The sequence below is a fragment of the Talpa europaea genome, assembly GCF_964194135.1.
Source record: "Talpa europaea genome assembly, chromosome: 2".
Classification (NCBI taxonomy): Eukaryota; Metazoa; Chordata; class Mammalia; order Eulipotyphla; family Talpidae; genus Talpa; species Talpa europaea.
In genome coordinates this window covers 44,754,776-44,775,606 of record NC_140068.1, presented here as the reverse complement: position 1 = coordinate 44,775,606, position 20,831 = coordinate 44,754,776, and the positions used below count along the sequence as shown (strand labels likewise).

At 37.6% G+C, this 20,831-nt stretch overlaps 1 protein-coding gene across 1 annotated transcript; it reads left to right on the top strand.

The window, feature by feature from the left end:
* Window positions 1–426: 426 nt before the first annotated feature.
* On the top strand, window positions 427–20,765 carry QRSL1 (glutaminyl-tRNA amidotransferase subunit QRSL1; the record flags this gene model as incomplete). The annotated part of the gene is made up of 11 exons (XM_084228407.1): window positions 427–450; window positions 5,966–6,125; window positions 6,433–6,531; window positions 7,851–7,947; window positions 9,464–9,640; window positions 12,697–12,872; window positions 12,954–13,066; window positions 14,503–14,695; window positions 15,205–15,322; window positions 17,708–17,913; window positions 20,545–20,765. 11 exons carry the CDS (start codon window positions 427–429, stop codon window positions 20,763–20,765), a joined length of 1,584 nt encoding a protein of 527 aa, XP_084084533.1.
* Window positions 20,766–20,831: the final 66 nt, after the last annotated feature.

The window sequence follows — 20,831 nt, the reverse complement described above, 5'->3', positions numbered from 1 at the left end:
GGTCGCACTCTGTATTTTGTCCATGCTCCTCTTCCCTTACACTACCACCTCCCCTTTAAAAAAACAAACACGAAACAAACACCCTAAAACCCAGTCCTGTCCTTAGAGCCTTCGGCGTGACAAGCAGACTCGGCTCGCGACCCGGGAGCCACAGAAAACCAGAAAGTTCCCAACTTGCGCCGCGACCCCAGCCAGGTGTCTCCTTGCTCCCAGCGCTCCTGCGCCGTGGGAGTGGCTTTGAGACAACAGCCAATCACGTGCAAGGATCATTTCATCCGGCTGCAATTTGACCAATCGAAGCACTCGGTACTGAAAGGTTCAGTGACGATTAAAGATGGCTGCGCCCATGTAATACTGCTGGAGGCGGCTGACCTTTTACCGCCCTCGTCACCTGGTTGCTGCAGTGGCAGGGTGGGCAAGAAGACCATGCTGGGCCGGACCCTCCGAGAAGTGAGTGGAATTGGCTGATGAGGGCCTAGGGAGGTCGAAAAGATTCCATGAGTCCATAGGCATGGAGACTCCGGGCCTGACCATGGACCTTGGTCACCTGGTGGGAGATGCCGACCTTTGGGTACTTAGGCGATACTGTATTCATCTGTTTTGGAGTTAGCCCCTCTGCAAGGGAGATTTCTGTGCCGTGGAGCTGTGGGGCGGAATTATATATATATACTGACTTCCTCAATTAAACGTTTGCTCAAGTTTGGGTCAGGCCCCGGATCATCTCAGCTAGGGCTATGCAGGTCTTTTCAAGTATTTGTTGAATCCTTGACACTCACCTGATGTAGTTCTCGCGAAGGGGCTGGGCAAATCTGTACTTTGCAAAATGCTAAAAATTTATTGACTCTTCTTTCTCACCATACACTCCTTGATATATTCATTCTCTAGGCGTCCTCTATGATACCCGTGTCATTTCTTGGTCATCATTTTTGAACTCTAGGCTATATTTACAAACTACCTTCTGGACCTTCTGGACATCTCTTCCAAAAGTCTCTTAAGTATCTCAAACTCAATTTAACGAAAGGACCACCTCTTTTTAAACTTCCATATTAAAAAAAAAAAAACCTGATTTCTGAATTAATTCTTAATATTCTCTTTTAAATGGTACTGCCGTTATCCTAGTTGTCCTTAGATTCTTCTTCATCTGTCATATCCAATAACTGTCTTGCCCTGTTATCTCTTGAAATTATGTCTACAACCTATTCTCACTTTATCCCTGCTGTTATGGCTGTAATTCAGGTCTCCTTGTTTTCTGGCCCAGTCTCTCAAGCTGGAGACTGACTGCAGGCCCACTGCTATCGAAATCACATTAGGTCTTCGTTAAAACTACAGTTGTGTCTCACTCAGGCAGATGTGTTGTAATGCCCACATTATACAGATGGTCCTCTTTTTACTTTAGTAAAAAGAGTAGTTTGACTTATGATTTTTCCACTTTATGATAGTGTGAAAATATACATTCAGTGGATACCGTACTTTGAATTTTGCTCTTTTCCTCAGCTAGTAATATGTGGTAAGATATTATGATGCTGGGAAGGCACTTTTGGGCAGTGGGCGGATCTCCCAGTCCACCACACAACTGAGGGTAAAAAGACCTATCAGCTGATTACATGACTCATCAGAAGGTCTGATGACCCTGTTGCAGTAGTATCCCAATCACCCAATTAATTTTAGTTCAATTTTTCAAGCATCCTTCAGTCTCAGGTTGCTTTCCTCTTTTTTCTGCTGTGTATGTTAATGCTGAGAATCTGTACAATCCTCTGTTTTTCACTTTCATCATGGTAACCAGTAAATTACTGAGATTTTCAACACTTTACTATGGTATTTATCCGGCTATAACCCCATCAGTCAAGGAGGATCTGTATGGTTTAACTAGAACTCCAGGTAGTTCTGCTGATAAGGTGTTGATGACCTACACTGCCCTCTGTGTTTCTTTTGTATCTTCACCTGAGATGTTTTTTTCCCCAGCCTGATAGCCTTTAGAAAGCTGAAAATTAGAAGGACTTTAAAGCTACAAACTTTAAATAATACATAATTCTTTCCCAAAATATATTGTTGTTTTACCATCTGAAATTGCATCTGGCTTTTACCATCAGTTAAGAATCAATTTGTTCTTTAAAAAAAAAAGTTTTAAAAATAAAACAATGTAAAAAATATGGATTTTTTTCCCCCTTTAGCACCACCTTTTTGGGCCACCCCTTCCAGGTGTTGTTGAGTGAGCCATTGTGAGGAATAACTTTTACAACCAAGGGGAAAAACATTTAGAGGAGCTACCCAAGGGTGCAAAGGAGGTTGTCTGATGAAATGATTTTCACTTATCACTCCTTTAGCCAATATTTATTAATGCTTATTATATGCAAATCATTATTTGGTGGTTCCTGGTCCCCCAAAATCTTATGAAGGGGATACTTAAGTTTTTGCTTTGGGCATTTGGGAGATGGTAACATTTATCAAGATGGGAATAACTCTACAAGGAATATTTGGGAGGAAAAGGTTATTAAGAGTTATCTTTTGGATATATTAATTTTGAGATGCCTTCTGGATCATGCTGCCATCATGTCTGTCAGTTAGGCAGAGAGAGATGAATTTGGAGATCAAGAAAGGGACTAGATAAAGGGGATATGTTCATCAGGGTATGGAAGACAAGCTATAGGTCAGATAAGATCACCTGGAAAGTCGAGTGTAAAAGCAGAAGAGGACCTAAAACTTCAACATGTAGTGGTCAGCAATAGGAAGCAGAGTCAGCAAAAAGAGATCTGAAGAAATGGCCTGTCGAGCAACAGGAAACCCAGGAGGATGTGTGTGCTAGTGAAGGAGAAATACTTCAAGGAGAGTTATCTCTTATGTCGAATGCTGCTGAGAAGCACTGTAAGGTGAGAACTTAGTGGTGACTACTGGATTTAGAATGTGGAGATTGCTGGTGGCCTTGATAATACAATTTCTTGAAACAGTGGAGACAAAAGCATGAATGTTAAATGAGGGTGTGTTAGAGAGAAAATGGGTGCCATTCAACTGGACACTTAGCCCTCAAGAGCTCTTTCAGCATTTAGCATGACTTTAAAAATTTTTTTTTTCCTAAATGGACTAGGATGCTATCTGTAAAGATAATAAAACCTTCTCCACTGTGTTACAGAAGAGTAAACACTCTAACACCTTGCATAGAGAAAGAATATAGTAGTCCAGAGTATGAGTTTTGTAGGGGCCTCCCTGGTGGCGCAAGGGCCTAAGCACAGCACTGTGAAGCTATCTGCAGCCTCTGCAGCATGAGTTCGATCCCCAGCCAGGGAGCTGACCCACATGGCACAGCAGACCTCTCCGTCTTGCCTGCTGCTCCCCTCAGCAGTGTATTTCAGTGGATCTGCCTGTTCTGCTCCCCACTCTGTCTCTGGTGAATCCTCTCACCCTTTGCACCTCTGGCCTATACCCAGTTCCTGTGTGCAGAGTATGAGTTTTGAAAACAAGATTAGATGTGACTTCATGCAGGATCTTCAGTAATTTACCTGGAAAGTAGAAATAATATTAGCCCCTCAGTGTGAAGGTAAAAATTAAATGAATTATAAAGCATCTAGGATATGCCCAGAACTAAGTGCATTATTAACACTCATTTTGTTATAGGGACAATATTGCTAAATTATATGAATCTACAGTTTTCTGTTCTCCTGATTTCCAGGAAGAGTGAATACTGAGAAAGATTTCCTAATTTTTCTAAGAAAAAGTATGTTTCTATTGCTGCATAACAAATTAATATAAACTTTTTGACAACACAATGTGAAGGAAAAACACAATTTTATCTCACCATTTTGTGGGTAAGGAGCCTAGGTTCTCTAGGTGCTGTGCTCAGGATCATTTTCTATCATGCTAATTAAAGTTAGATTTAACTTTTAATTAAAGTTAGATTAGCATTTTTGTTTTCATTTCCCTTCTCCAATTCCCTTCTCCAATCTGAATTTCCTAAAAATGATCCTAACAAAGATCAGAACCATTTAAAATGTGAATTCCTAAGTGGTCTTGTTTCTTGCCCTCTAATCACTATAGTAACTCCCAAGAGTTGCAAGCTCTTATTCTCTTACCAATTGGCAAGTCAGAAAGCAAGCAGCAGATAGTAGGCATTAGGGGACTGTAGAGGAGGCAAAGGAGAGAGTGGCAGACATACTATTCCTTATTATTGCAACTCTGCCGTGGGATAGGTCTGCCTATAATTGCTGTGTCTCTCTAGCTTCGGGTTTTTGCTAGTTCCTACTCTCTTACACTCAGCCTTCTTTCATCTCACTCCTATTGACAATGTTAATATATACTGCTCTCTTGTTTCTCTCTAATTCCTTTCTTCTAGAGTTTACATTTCTTTGTTTTTTTTTTTTAAAGACTTATTTATTTAAGCATACAAGAGCTGGGTGTAGGCCAGAGGTGTGGGGTGGGTGGTGAGAGGATTCACAGATACAGAGTGGGGAGCAGAACAGGCAGATCTACTGAAATACACTGCTGAGGGGAGCAGCGGAAGAGACAGGAGAGGTCTGCTGCGCCATGTGGGTCAGCTCCCTGGCCAGGGATTGAACTCGCACTGCAGTAGCTGTGGATTGCTTCATAGTGCTGAGACGTAACCCCTTGCGCTACCAGGGAGGCCCTAGAGTTTACATTTCATACAAAACATTCAGCATAAATATCTGGTCTTGTTACTACATTACCTCCTTTAAGTCAAACCTAACGGCCCCTCCAATCCCTTAGTCACTTCCTCAGCTCCCCGGTGATAGTCTTTTCTTCCTCTTGTCCGTCAGCATTTAAGGGGTCCTCTCACTGGCCTTTTCCCATTGCTTTTCTTGTTTGGAAACCTCAGCCCTAAGAATACCACTGCTCTGGTGATTTATTGAACAGTTAAGAGCAGATCATTTGCAGATTTTCCCCTGACCTACACACTCCTGTAGCTTGATAGATATGGGACACATGCAAATACAGTCAATATAGAGGACAAACTAAGTTTCTACTAGCACAGAGAGAAATGGTGAACGAGCTTGTGTTAAGAAGCTAACCCTAACCCTTTACTCTATGTCTCTTTGGACAAATCACTTAACCTGTTTGAGCTTCAGTTTCTGGAAAATGAAGTTAATGATATCTAACTTATGTAGCTGTTTGAAGGATTGAATGAAATAATAGCAACAGTGCATGGCTCTTGGCAAATACTCAAATATTACTCTTCCCCCCAACCCCTTGCCTCTGAATTCCCATCCTATCCAAGTCTCTTTTCATGTAATCTTTTAAACTTTGATGTCATCTTTGACTTAGTATTATTCATTCCTTTTATCTGATTAGTATTTATTATTGTTATTTCCTATAAGAAGTATGAAATAGTCCTCACTTCTCAGGCTTCACCTACTGTTAACTTACTGGTTCTGGTCACTTGTGGCACAGATTATTTTAGTGCTTTCCTTACTAAACTTTCCTAATGCATCAAAGATGGAATTTCAAAGATTTTTTTTTTATTTCCTTTTGAATTCAGTTTATAAACATTTCTCTCAGTTTGTACTGGCTCTTGCTTAATTCTACAATAGATATAAAGACCTTATTTAGAGTATTAAAGTCCCCTTCTAGTTCATTTCTCTTTTTTCCCCACTCAGTACTGCCTGTGATGCAGCTAAGCTACTCACTTATCTACCCTGACGTATGCTCCACCCATGCTGGGCCTCTGCTGCTCCTCGACAAGATGACTTACCTATGTCATTGTTTGGTCAGTTGTGACTTAGAAACAGAAAGCTACACAGCAAGGGCAATGAGTGCTGTGTCCTCCAACCCATCCTCTGGCTGTTCAGAGTGTTACCTTCATTCACTACACTGTGTAAATGGGGCTTGATAGGCTCTCTTGGTTTTAAGCCAAGCCTTAATTCACAATTTTGTTCTTAACCACTCTGCCTGCCCTTCAATATAATATTTGAAACTGTTACAGTCTCAGTAAAGGGTTTTTGAATTGTATATGCTATAGGTTTCTGCGGCACTGAAACAAGGCCAAATTACTCCAACTGAGCTCTGTCAAAAATGTCTCTCCCTTATCAAGAAAACCAAGTTTCTAAATGCTTACATTTCTGTATCAGAAGAAGTGGCCTTAAAGCAAGCTGAAGAATCAGAGAAGAGATATAAGAAAGGTAAATTACTTTGAATTGTACTTGTTATATCCCTAGAGAAAGAGTTTAATTGAATGTAGCAGTCTCCATTTGGCAAGTGACGCTTTTAACATATTACATACTCTTATTTAAGCACTTGCATAAAGTATAATAAAAATGAGGCGAATGGATAAGGTGAAGCTTTATAACATCCAATTTCTAACATAACTTTGATTTCTGAAGAAATTATTTTTACCAAAAACTAGTGTTCATTATAATAACTAATATTAATGTGTCCGTATTGTTAATCATACATATATATATATCCTATTCTTTTGGCTTAACATAGGTCACTCTCTTGGAGATTTAGATGGAATTCCTATTGCAGTAAAAGACAACTTTAGCACTTCTGGCATTGAGACAACATGTGCATCAAATATGCTGAAAGGTAAATTTTAATCAGAGCACTAACAATTTTATAAAAAGTTATTTTTTAGTTTAAATGAAAGATAAGAATACTAAAGCTTCAAGATATTCTCAGACTCATATCTGGAAAGGAAATACTTAAGGGTGGAATATTGCTTTTTTACTATTTGCTCTTTCAGAATACAAAACGTGTTCTTTAGTGGTAACCCAGTTTAATAGACGTATTCTGTTTAGGAAGTATAGCATTCCTATTTAGAAGATTCAATGACTGATCACCACAAACACACTACGTGACCTCTCACTCCCACTCATTATTAACATGGGAATAAGTGACTCTGATTCCCGCTCTCTTAAGGATAGTGTAAGGATTCACTAGCGTCTACTAGTTATTTTATTTCCAAACTCTTCCATCTCTTAGATTTCTATACTTACCTGAGTATAATGAGACATAGTTTTGTTCTTTACAGTTTAGTAGGTCAAAAGGAATCATGTTTAGGGCCTCCCGGATGGCGCAGCGGTTGAGCGCTGGGTTGCGAAGCTGCCTGTGGCCTCTGTGACGCCGGTTTGATCCCCAGCTGCTCCCCAGCCACCAGAGGAGGGTCCCACATGGCGCGCAGACCTCTCCTGCCGCCCACTGCTCCCCTCAGCAGTGTACTTCGGTCCTTCTGCCTGCTCTGCTCCCCGCTCTGGCTCTGGTGAATTCTCTCACCCTCCCGCGCTTCTGACTGTACCCAGTGCATGTATAAACAAAGCAAACAAATAAATAAAGAAAAACATGCCTCTAAAAAAAAAAAAAAAAAAAAAAAAAAGGAATCATGTTTATCAAGACATTGGATCCCAGGAGGAAAAGGAATTGAAAAAAAAGTTACCCAGAGTGCACATACACTAAAGAGAAATATTCTGTGAGGAATATTTCCCAGGTTCCTCTGTTATTCCTTGTTTTGGAATAGACACCATTCCAGATAGAGGAAATTTTAATTGAGAATAAAGACCTGTTCTGCCTGGAAGTAGATAAAAATCACCATGTGCTATAGTATCATTTGTGAAGAAAAAGTCAAATAGAGTGAGCTTTGCTGTTTGTTTCAAATAAATTGGGTCCATGTCTGACTGTCATTCAATGTTTGGTAATATTGTTTTTAGATTATAAAAATGGTGAATCTATAGACTGCCTTTGGAAGCATAGCAATTAACAGAAATATTTAACTAACTTTTGGAAGTACAGCCTGCTGCTCAAATTAGGAGTGATTAACACATGTCTGTCACTTAATTATATTTAAAAATCTTGTTTATTACATGTTCACAATTTTCTCTCCTATAATAAAGTATCTGTATTTTTTTCAGGTTATGTACCACCTTATAATGCTACAGTAGTTCAGAAGTTGTTGGATCAGGGAGCTCTACTAATGGGAAAAACAAATTTAGATGAGTTTGCTATGGGGTGAGTAAAATTGAAATTTTCTTCTCTTGTAATTCTTCCATTTGTGCCATTAATTTCACTAAATGTATGTACCTAATAGTGGTAAGGTGATTTCTTGAGGAATGCACTGTCAGATTGTGTTCTGCTGTCCAATATATAGATTGTCATATCTCATTGTGGCTTCATTTGCCACAGTGAGGTTAAACATTATGTTTTTATTTTGCTATCTGTATACCTTCCTTGGTGATTTATCCAAATCTTTTGTCAGTTTTTTAAATTGGTTTATTTGTCTTCACACTGAGTTGAAAGAGTTATGTATACAGGCTTCAAGTCTCTTAGCATATTTTGATTTCTATTCTGAGTAAAGTTAGGTTATTAAGTCACTTATTTTTCACTTTGGTCCTTTTTTTCCATCCACTGAATTGCCATTTATTATTAAAGGATACATAACTTAGGAACATCCAGATGGAGGAGACACATAAGGCAAAGTACAGGGGGAGGGCAGGATCGTCCATGTGCTCTCCAGTAGTGACACTTCTCAAAGCCCAAAACTCCCTAGGCATGATGAGAGATGAAGGCCTATATTTACACAAAAGCACTGGCCTTTCAGTACAGATTTATTGAGGTTTTATTCATAATTAGACAAATATTGGAAATAACTCAATATCCATTGACTGGGGAATGACTTAATAATAAAAAGTAAAAACTATTTTTAAAAAAGACTAAACAGCCAGTGATGACTAAATCCAATCCCAGACTCTAGACTTGACGCTTTATTCTGAAATGAGGTAAAATGCTATAAAGGACATTATTTGATCAGATGACAAAATTGGATTATGCTCAATGAAGCATTGTATTGATGTGAAATTTACTGAGATTGATAACTTCTATGATTATATAAGAGAATATTCCCTTAGTCTTAGGAAATGCATTTTGCATACATACTAGAATATTTAGGAGTAAAGGGTTATGATGTATGTAATTTACCGTTCTGTGGTTCAGGAAAAAATGTGTATACACACAGAGTACACAAACGATAAAATAAATGGGATTAAATGTTAATAGGTAAAAGGTAGAAATTTTCCATATGACTTTTATTTTTGCAATTTATCTGTAAGATTGAAATTATTTCAAAATTTAAAAAATAAGTTATTAGCATCCCATCTTAATGCTTTTCTTAAAATTACTGGTTAATAGAGGAATTTCTTCTAGAGACTTGTTAACTGAATATTTGTGACACTGTTTAACTGGAAGACCTTACTTTACAGGGAAGTCATCTTACACTAAATTGGATGAACAACTGGGATAAAAATTTTCTTAACACACCAGTTTTCTCCACTTCTACCACAAATGCACTTAATTCCCATTCTTCAGCTGCTTATAAGTGAGAGCTACATCTAAACAGACATCTTACCGTTTCCATGTCAAGTTACAATGTACTGTAGGGTATCATAAGCAAATAATATAATCCAGAGATGAAGATTTAATATAAAATGAAAGTTTTGCTAAGGTCTCTTGCTTTATTTCTTCACATCAGATCTGGAAGCACAGATGGCATATTTGGACCGGTTAAAAACCCCTGGAGTTATTCAAAACAATATAAGGAAAAGAGAAAACAGAAACCCCAGGCTGAGAATGAGGATTCAAATTGGGTTATAACTGGAGGAAGCTCAGGAGGGAGTGCAGCGGCAGTGTCAGCGTTCACATGCTTTGCGTAAGATGCCTTTTTTCTGTCTGCGCTTTAAAATCCAACAGGTACAAACAATCATAAGCTATGCAAAATGCAACAATAGTCCATCCCTGTGTGTGTTTATTTCTTTATAGTGAGCTATTTGTCCTTAATGATATATCAAAATTGTACCTGATATCCTCCATTATACAGTATACAAGTCTATTTTTTACATTTACCTTTAAGCTCAGGTAACATGTAAACTCTTTCTCTATAGTAACTGGTCTCTTAAAAACCTGATTTTATGAATCCTGCAAAATATACCAGTTTGCATAGACTTCATTGAATTTCATTTTTTAAATATTTGGGTGTCTACCCACTGATAATATAAATATTTAGGGACTAAATACCATGGCTTCAGTTGAATGCTGCTAAGCTAAATTTTTGCTAGTTATAATTTAACTTATAGCTAACTCTGACATTTGTCCAAAAAAAAAAAGAAAAAAATTCCCCTAGTATATATCAATGGGATATTTAAAAGTATTTTCATATACTAAAAAAAGTCAATAAAGTTTTTCAAGTTTGTAGGTTGCTGACTTATGCAGCTCTCATCTTTGTATTTGCGAAAACTCCTTTGATCCTTCTATGTCTTAAATTCCATTTCTTAACCACCTGAAGGATAATAAATTAGTATCACTCTTATATTTATTTTATCCATCTCAATTTGACCAAACTGAATGTATTACTTTAGTAGCATTATATCTCTGTTCTCTTTCCTAATTATCCTCTGAAATTAAGCTCTTCACAGGCATTGCAACCAATAAATTATTTATATTTTTTTAGAGCTATGGAGATTTAGATTCTACAGATTTTTTTTAGTTTCCCTGAAATCTTGTTAACAAGTGAAGCCATTTCATTTTATCTCTGTGGAATTTTATAGCACTGCATTAATATTAATGAGATTTCTGACAAGTTAGTACTACAAGATTAGATGCTTTTTTTTCTATCCTCTTTACCCCACTTAATGTTCATCTTTCTGAATGTGCTTTGAGAAGATGGCATTTTGACACATTTCCTATGGAAATGTAAGTTTTACTTTTACACTGCCGTCAGTGAATCCTAATAAGAAAATGTATCTTTTTAGAAATTGTGAAAGCAGTAATCTGATTTTGTAGCTCAAATGGACTGGGTAAGAAAGGCAATCTAATTTGCATTTACTCCTAGAATAAAAAATAGAGCATAAGGGCCATGTGACTGTTAGGAGCCTTGTTCTGTCTAAAGCTGCACTCTGGTCAAGTGTAGCACAGACCCAGAGTAACTCCAGATTGAATGGGCCCCCAAACTTTCAAGTGTTCTGCTTTGTTTTTTCCCCCCTTTTGATTTATTTCTTTTATAATAGTTTTTAAAAACAGGAAGATTCTTGGAGTACTATGCAACCACTAAAAAGAATGAGCTAGAGCATTATATAATGACATGGAAAGATATCCAAGATACATTGTTAAATGGAAAGCAAGTTGCACAACAGTATGTATAGTATGACCTTATTTCTATTAGAAGTAATTATTACATATTGTATACATGTTAGTAGTTGAATGAAAAGTATCTGGATGAATGTCTATCAAAATGACAACAGGGCTATTAAGGGGGCTGTGATTGTAAGAAACTTCTCTTGATGTTTATAAATATGATGTATATATATTGAGTTATATTATTTTAACTTTTGCAGTAGATATGTACACTTTTCTAATCAGAAAACCCATTTTTCTAAACCAGTTTAAATTTTTCTTAATTTTTAATTAAAAAATTTTATATAGAGAATGAAATTTACCATCTTAACAATTTTTAAGTGTAGAGTTCAGCAGCATTTAGTACATATACATATTGTGCCATCCATCTCCAGAATGTTTCTTTTGCAAATTGAACTGTACCCACTAACAACAGTCTCCCATTCATCTGCTCCCCAACCTGTGGCGGCCACTCTTCTACTTTCTGTCTATGTGAATCTGATCACACTGGGCACCTCATATACATGGAATTATGCAGTCTTTGTACTTTTGGATTGCCTTATTTTACTTCCTTGAGTTACCCTAGAGTTAGTTTTTGTTTTTAATGAGAAAAACATGTTGTATAGGTAATGGAGCAAAAAAAAAAAAACCAAAACCCACATCCTTCATAGTTGGGTTATGTGAATACAAATAAATGTGAAAAAGTTTTCAAAACTGCACATTATTAACAAAGCTTTTGGTTATCAAATGAACCATGTATTAAGAACTGCTACTCCTCAGTGATGATACCAAAACACTAGGACACAATCTGATTTACTGTTATTGGGAATAGAAACTAGCATAATCTTTCTGACAAATAATTTGATAAATATAGATTAAGAACTTATAATTAGAGCTGATTTTTTACCCAGTAACTCTGCTTCTTGGAAGCTAGCCTAAAATACCATATTTATGCACAAAGAATTATGTTTAGTGGTATTTATTCATTAGAGTTATTTATAAGTTATAATCCTAGTTGGAAACAACATAAATGTTTAAAGTACATTCTTACTTTAAATGTGATTCAGTGGAAAGGTTGTATCTAAATTTCTGGGAGGGATATTTTTAGTTTGTGAAAGCATCGTGCAAAATTGCCATTAATTTGATTTAAATAACAAGTAACATCAAAGGAAGGCATGAGGTTTGTTTATATATCATTAGGAGAATGCACTTAAAATTATTGAGAATCACCAACTTATATGATAGAATATTATACACACTTTAAATTTTCAATAATTTTAACAACATAGTGAAAGCACAGAAAGCAAAAAGGAAATGGAGACTTAGGAATACAGATTGACCTCAACTATGAAAGAAAAATACTTTTAAAAAAAGACTTGATGTTAATATGCTGAATGTTAACATCATGTCTCTGAGTGGTGGAATATCTTGCTGCCTCTCTACACTCTTCGATACTTCATAAATTCTCTGAAACAACATATGTACTTCTATATAATGGGGTAAAGACAGTTTAAAAACATGCATTTTAAGAGGGAGAGTTCAGATATAATTAGAGATATGTCATTCTTCTAAACAGAGTTCCATTTTAAATCCCAGGGCTTTAGGATCAGATACAGGAGGATCGACCAGAAATCCAGCTGCCCATTGTGGGCTTGTTGGCTTAAAACCAAGCTATGGCTTAGTTTCTCGTCATGGTCTCATTCCTCTCGTGAATTCAATGGATGTGCCAGGAATCCTAACCAGATGTGTGGATGACGCAGCAATTGTGCTGGGTATTATATGATTTCATATAGTTTCAAAACATTACAATTTCACTGTAAAATAGTGTTACTCATAAGTATTTCCCTTTATAGGTATGCTGGCTGGGCATGACCCCAAAGATTCTACCACAATACAAGATCCTGTTAAACCATTTGTTCTTCCCAATTTGACAAATATGAGCAAACTATGTATAGGAATTCCAAAGGTAACTCTTTCCTTGCATTGTTTACAAAATACTGTCATTCCCGATAACAGAGCACAGACTTGGGAAACAAACTGGTTGGATACTTACTTTTTCACTTTTATTAGCTGTGTGACTTGAGCATATGACTTAATCTCTCTAAAGTTAGTTTCCCCATCTGTAAAATGGGAATCATATCAGAACTGATCTCATAGGTTGATGAGGATTAAATTAGATAATGATGTTAAAGAATCATGTTAAAGGAGGATTCTGGGGCCTCCCTGGTGGCGCAGTGGTTGAGCGCTGGGTTGCGAAGCTGCCCGCGGCCTCTGCAGCGCCGGTTCGATCCCCGGCTGCTCCCCGGACACCAGAGGAGGGTCCCACATGGCGCGCAGACCTCTCCTGCCGCCCGCTGCTCCCCTCAGCAGTGTACTTCGGTCCTTCTGCCTGCTCTGCTCCCCGCTCTGGCTCTGGTGAATTCTCTCACCCTCCCGCGCTTCTGACTGTACCCAGTGCTTGTATAAATAAATACATAAATAAATCTTAAAAAAAAAAAAACTAAAAAAAAAAAAAGGAGGATTCTGTAAACTTTTTCTGTAAAGTAAATATTTTCAGCTTTGTGGGCCACAGAATCTTTGTCATAAGTACTTCACTCTGCCACTGTAGTGTGAAAACAACCAAAGACCTTAGGAAAATGAAAGGGCATGACTGTTTTAATAAAAGTTTTTTCAAAATAGCTGGCAAGTCACCTTTTGACGGATGGGCCTTATTTGCTAATGCATAGCTTGCTAATGGTATAACAGCCAGAGCCATTCCTTGCATAACAGAGGCTGAATATCCTTTGGATGGTTTTTGTTCTGAAATACTAACTGTGCTATGCATTCCAAGATGTTTAGCAGCAGCATCATTGGCCGCTACACCTTGAATTAGCGGGTGTAAGATTTCCCACCACCAGCTGTAAAATTTCCAACCTGGGGCCTCCCTGATGGCGCAGGCGTTAAGACGCAACCTATGAAGCAATCTGCAGCCACTGCAGCACAAGTTCGATTCGCCCAGCCAGGGAGAAACCCACATGGCGGGACAGACCTCTCCTGTCTCACCCACTGCTCCCCTCAGCAGTGTACCTCGGTCCATCTGCCTGTTCTGTTTCCCACTCTGTCTCTGGTGAATCCTCTCACCCCTGCATCTCTGGCCTGTACCCCAATTCTTGTATAAAAACAAATCTTTAAAAAAATAAAGATTTCCAACCTGATCATCAATCTTTAATATTGTTATATCTAGCTAATAACACCTAGTGCTATGGTAGTTGTACCATAAACATTCTTAAATGGATTCAATCTTTCTAGTACCTACACGCACTTTAATCAGATTTTCTCACTTACTACCAAAGGTCCAAGAGTATAAATTTTTATAAAATCATCTAATCACATGTCCCAATTTCTGTATCTTTTTCCAATAAGGAATATCTTGTACCAGAATTATCAAGTGAAGTACAATCACTTTGGTCCCGAGCTGCTGACCTCTTTGAGTCTAAGGGGGCCAGAGTAATTGAAGTATCTCTGCCCCATACCAGTTATTCCATTGTTTGCTACCATGTGTTATGCACATCAGAAGTGGCATCGAATATGGCAAGATATGATGGACTAGAATATGGTAAGATAGTTCTGCTTTGGATTTGTAAGGTACTTGCCTCAAACTGTTGATATGTTCACTTATTAGTGGCAAAAAAAAAAAAAAGCCATGAGATAATGATAATGGTTGAATCATTTACTTCATCAATTTGTAAGTATACGATACTTAACATTGTTATAAATATTTCCTTATGTTCATTTTACCTCTCTGGCCTGTGACTATCTTGAAGAGACATTTCTTATCTTTGTATATCAGTCTGTCTAATACAGTGCCTGGCCCAGCGTAGAAGCTCAGTGAACATTCAAATGAGTGAATGAGGAAGTGAGCAAATGGAGTTTCTTTCTTGGTTATTTTCTTCCCTCTACTTGATTCCTGCCTGGTTAGTAGTCACAAGGCAGATAAAAAAGAGGAATCAGTAATGGCAATTTCCATGAATTTTAGTGTTGGTCACAATTGTGAATCTAGGCCTGCTTTCACCCAAAACTTTATTTCCTTTTCAGATAATATTTATCTCTTTTTTTTGTTTTGAGGTCACAGATGTGACATTGATGTGTCTACTGAAGCCATGTATGCTGCAACCAGACGAGAAGGGTTCAATGATGTGGTGAGAGGGAGAATTCTCTCTGGAAACTTTTTTTTATTGAAAGAGTAAGATAATTAGGAATTTCTCCCATGCTTAAAAACTCAAGAGTAAAGTAGCTGCATGTCTGTCAGGTCTTACTAGTTGAGATATTTGCTAAAGCAACAGAATCCTTATGACTTAAATTAGAAAAGGCCTGCTTAAACAATTGTTTATGGTACTTTTGGTTCCTTGTTACCCCAAAACAAATAAATATTGATGAACTAGTAACATTATAAGTTCAAACTAAGTAGAAAGCCCTGAAGAATTTTAAACTCGTTAAGTAGCTCCTGAGTATTGCTGTCATGTTGGCTTATTGCTGTTAGAAAGAAGTTACGTTGGTGTATCTTGAAAAATTTGGTGAATGGTGCAAGGGATTAAGATGCAACCTATGAAGCTATCTGCAGCCACTGCAGTGTGAGTTCACTTACCGGCCAGGGAATTACCCACATGGCACAGCAGACTTTTCCTGACTTGCCCGCTGCTCCCCACAGCAGTGTATTTCAGTAGATATGCCTGTTCTGTTCCCCACTCTGTCTCTGGTGAATCCTCTCACCCCCCACACCTCTGGCCTGTACTCCAGTTCTTGCATGCATAAACAAATCTTTTAAAAAAAAAATTACGTTACTGTATCTTGAAAACTTTAGTGAATCGACTTAGTTTTCCCTTTCATTATGTATCTGTTTGCTCCAGGAAAGAATTATAAGTTACTGTAACTCCTGTTTAGCTTGTCTTAGATAACAAGGATGAGCTAGTTTCCCAAGGATGGGAGTTTCTTCTTACACATCACAGATGTACTCACTTAGCCATACTCACCAAAAACTCAAGGAGTTTCTCTGCAGATCTTTTGATTTTTCTCTTTGTGCTGCTTTCTTCTGTCTAGTCCTTTGCTCCACAAACCTTTGCCCCCTGAACGTCAACCTCTTATGTCTTTAACGTAATGACAGCTCCCCAAGACACATAAACTGCCCCCAGGCATTACCTCAGGGAAGTCACAGGCTTCACTTGTTTGCACCCCTTTACTCAGAACTCCCTTCTCCTGAATGCTGAAGGTTGTCAAATGTCTGAAAATGATAGTTTTGTTTTGTCTACATTTCAGTTGTTTAATTGGTCGGATAAATCCCATCCATATTGTTCCATCATTGATAGAAGCAGAAGTTCTACTTCTGGGCCATATTTAAAGTAGGAAGAAATTTAATAGAAAAAAGAATTGTTCATTTATAAAGTTCAGGTCAAATGATAGTAAGGACATCTTATATATTTCGAAATATTTTTTAGGATAAAAATGGTTTGATATTTTTATGTCCTTGTATTTGGTCTTTTGTAAGATTAGAGTTATATCCATATTTTCAGGTGAGGAAACTGAAGTTTGGAATGGTTGGCACTTTGTCAGCATTCATTAACAGCTTCAGGAGGACTAAGGAGTGTTTATCCCTTCCTTTGCCTCATTGACTTAGGATCACTCCTACGTCTGTCTCACTCCTTAAGTATTCTAGAAAAGTAAGCATCCTTTCTTGAATTTCACATTCCCATTCCTGGGCTATGCCTATCCCTAAAATACAAAATTGCAAACACTGCATACTTCCCCCTTTTTTTATTTCCTAGAAAAATGTTTCCTAATATCTGATTCTGATGGCATGTTAGAATTTTGCAAAACTTCAGAATACTTATAATAATTAGATATCATTATACTACAAATTAAATAAAACATTACACTGGAAAGAGGATTGCAATGAGTCTCCTGAGAACTCAGCTCTAGTCCTTCCTCTACCACTGTCTGTCTTTGTAATCTTTGGGAGATCATTTAATTACTATGCACTTGTTTTTCTTCACCTAGAAATGAATGTTCTGGCTTAATGATGTCCCAGGAAGTGCTAATATTTTGTAATTATATATGCAGAATAACATCTAGTAGCAAATTCTGATTGATTAAATTCCAGATACACATATTTTTAGAGTAACAGCACAGTTCAATAAAATGTGTTTTAATGTGTCATTGGGAATATTAACAGAGCCTGATCATAAAGTTGAAAAATACAGTGATTCTTTACCTGCCTTATGCATGGGAATTACTTCAAAGAAATAACAAGAAGGGCCTCCCTGGTAATGCAAGGGGTTGAGATGCAACCTATGAAGCTATCCGCAGCACTACAGCAGGAGTTCGAGCCCGAGCCAGGGAGCTACCCTCATGGAGCAACAGACCTCTCCTGACTCGCCCACTGCTCCGCTCAGCAGTGTATTTCAGTCAATCCACCTGTTCTGTTCTCCACTTTGTCTCTGGTGAATCCTCTCACCACACCACACCCCCATACCTCTGGCCTGTACCCCAGTTCTTGTGTGCATAAATAAATATTTTTTTTTTAAAAAAAGAAATAACAAGAAGCCCTTTTACAATGTCATTTTTTCCCCCACAGAAATTACGAGAATTATTTTGTCAAAGCACAGAAAGTAAGACGACTCATTGCTAATGATTTTATGAATGTCTTTAACTCTGGAGTGGATGTCCTCCTCACCCCCACCACTTTACGTGAGGCAGTGCCATACGTGGAGTTCATCAAAGAAGACAACAGAACACGAAGTGCCCAGGATGACATTTTCACACAGGCTGTAAATATGGCAGGTGAGGATCCCTCAAAAATATTCTGAATTTCTTAAAATTTTTAGACCTGGTCTTCAACTTAGTTCTAACTAGATAGTTTCTGAAAATCACTAGTTTGTCCTGGAATGCTCAGGAATGTGTGAGTGAGTGTATGTGTTGTGTACATGAGCATGCATTGGCTCAAATGTACTTATACTCACTACACACACACTCTCTCATTCAGAATCAGTTCACTTAATAGCATACTTTTAAACTTTTATTTTGAAATTTTCCACTATTACAGAAAATTTGAAAAGGTAGTATAATGCAGATGCATTATACCCTTTTTACCTTATTGGCATTTGCTTTCTCCTTTCCCTCTCTTTACACAGACACACATACAACTTTGTTTTTAGCTGAATAATTTGAAGGAAAGTTTGCAGCATAATGACACTTCACCTTTAAAAACTTTAGCATAAGGCCTCCCTGGTGACACAAGGGGTTAAGACACAACCTATGAAGCCATCTGCAGCCACTGCAGCACAAGTTTGATTGCCAGCCAGGGAGCTATGCACAGGACACAGCAGACTTCTCTGGTCTCGCCTGCTGCTCCCCTCAGCAGTGTATTTCAGTCAGTCTGCCTGTTCTGGTCCCCACTCTGTCTCTGGTGAATCCTCTCAACCTCCCACACCTCTGGCCTGTACCCCAGTGCTTGTATGCATAAATAAATTTAAAAAAAAATAAAAAATAAAAAAATAAAAAACTTAGCATAAATCTTCCTAAGAAAGAAGACAATCTACAGATCCACAATTCCATTATGACACCTAAGAAAATTAACATTAATACAATAATAACACAAATATGGACTGTAATTAAATTTCTCAATTGTACCCAGAAAGTTTTTGGTAAGTTGTTTTCACCCTGATATACTACATTTGTTTCTTTTTAAAATCTAGAACACTTCCCCGGAGTTCTCTTTTTTTTTTTTTTTTTTTTTTTAAACACAAGGTTTTGTTTTTTTTTTTTAATTTTTTTTTATTAAGGCATGTTTTATTTATTTGTTTGTTTGTTTGTTTGTTTGTTTTATACATGCACTGGGTACAGTCAGAAGCGCGGGAGGGTGAGAGAATTCACCAGAGCCAGAGCGGGGAGCAGAGCAGGCAGAAGGACCGAAGTACACTGCTGAGGGGAGCAGCAGGCGGCAGGAGAGGCCTGCGCACCATGTGGGACCCTCCTCCGGTGGCCGGGAGCAGCCGGGGATCGAACCGGCGCCGCGGAGGCCGTGGGCAGCTTCGCAACCCAGCGCTCAACCGCTGCGCCACCGGGGAGGCCCCTCTTTTTTTTTTTTTTTAAGAACCATATCAGACTGTAATATAATTTTCTGTTTCATCATCAAGCATAATGTAGAAAACCCAAAAGGATAAGGAAAGAGGCTATGATATTTACCTAAACTTTTGTTTCCTGTGAATGATCCTCCTTTCATCATATCCTTTTTGTTTAAAGAAATTCCTTTAGTCATTCTTTTAGGATAGGTCTGCTGGCAACTAATTCTCTTAGTTTTCTTTCTAAGAATGTCTTATTTTTCTTTCATTCTTAAAAAGGTGTCTTTGCAGGATATAGGGTTATATTTCAGTTCTTTTCCTTAGTATTTAAAAAATGTGGCCTGCAGAGTTTCTGATAAGAAATTCCCCACCTTTAAAAATTTTTGTTTTAAGGGACATTGTCTTTTCTGAAGAGTGTAGACTACTTGTCATGTAGGATGTCCCATCCATAATCTCCTTCCTCATGATTGGATTGAATGCAACATTTTTGGCAGAAATACTACATACTTTTCACATCAGGAAACAGTTAATGTCAGTTTGTTCCACTGTTAGAAACTAAGGTGCTCCCTTGGTTAAGGAAGTCACTGCCAGATGCTTTCTTTGTAAAAGTACATTTTTCTTTTTATCAAATATAAGCAATTGGTTAGACCATGTGGACGTCTTATTCCCCAATAAGCTTAAACCCAATTTTAGCATCTATTGATGATCTCTACCTGAATTATTACCCAGAAAATCACAAAATGCTAACTTTTCTTATTCTGTCATTCCTTCTACATTTGTTAGCCAATACTCTTTGCTAAAGAACAACTTTTCTTTTTCAAAAAAATTTCAAGTATTATAAGCAATTAATGTCATTGTTTTTGATGTTCATCAGAGTGTCCCAAATCTAACTAACAGGAACCCAGTCAAGTTGCTTTTATCCTTTAGACCTGTCACAATTCATTTTTGACAATGTTCTTATATTGTGCCATAACAAAATATTCAAGATCTTAAACTTTCTGCCCCAAACTTGGAATTGAAACTGCCCTGACCTATCATCAAATGAATTGTCAAAAATTCAAAAGCTGAACAACATGCTGTTAGTGAGGCTATAAGAAAAAGGCACTCATTTTGCTGATGTGAGTTCAAATTGGTACAGCTTCTTTGGAACAAATTTGACAATATCTTGTTACATATGCGTTTATCCTTTGGTGAAGCAGTCCCTCTTCATCTGAGAACTTTCAAGTATACCACCAAATTGTTTTTATATATTTTTGAACTATACCTTGTATTATACCCAACAAGGAAGGTGGAAAATGTCTCTGCTTCCTTGGATGGAGAAATAATCAACTAATGGACTTCTTTTCCTCAGGATTGCCAGCAGTGAATGTCCCGATGGCCCTCTCCAGCCAAGGGTTGCCAATAGGACTGCAGTTTATTGGGCAAGCATTTTGTGACCAGCAGCTTCTTACAATTGCCAGATGGTTTGAAAAACAAGTACAGTTTCCTGTTATTCAGCTTCAAGAATTAACGGATGATTATTCATCAGTCCTTGAAAATGAAAAGTTAGCTTGCATTTCTCTAAAACAGTAGTAATGCATAGTAATGAGCAAATCGTGCAAGTTAAAATAATTTTAGAGATTTTATATTCTAGAAAAG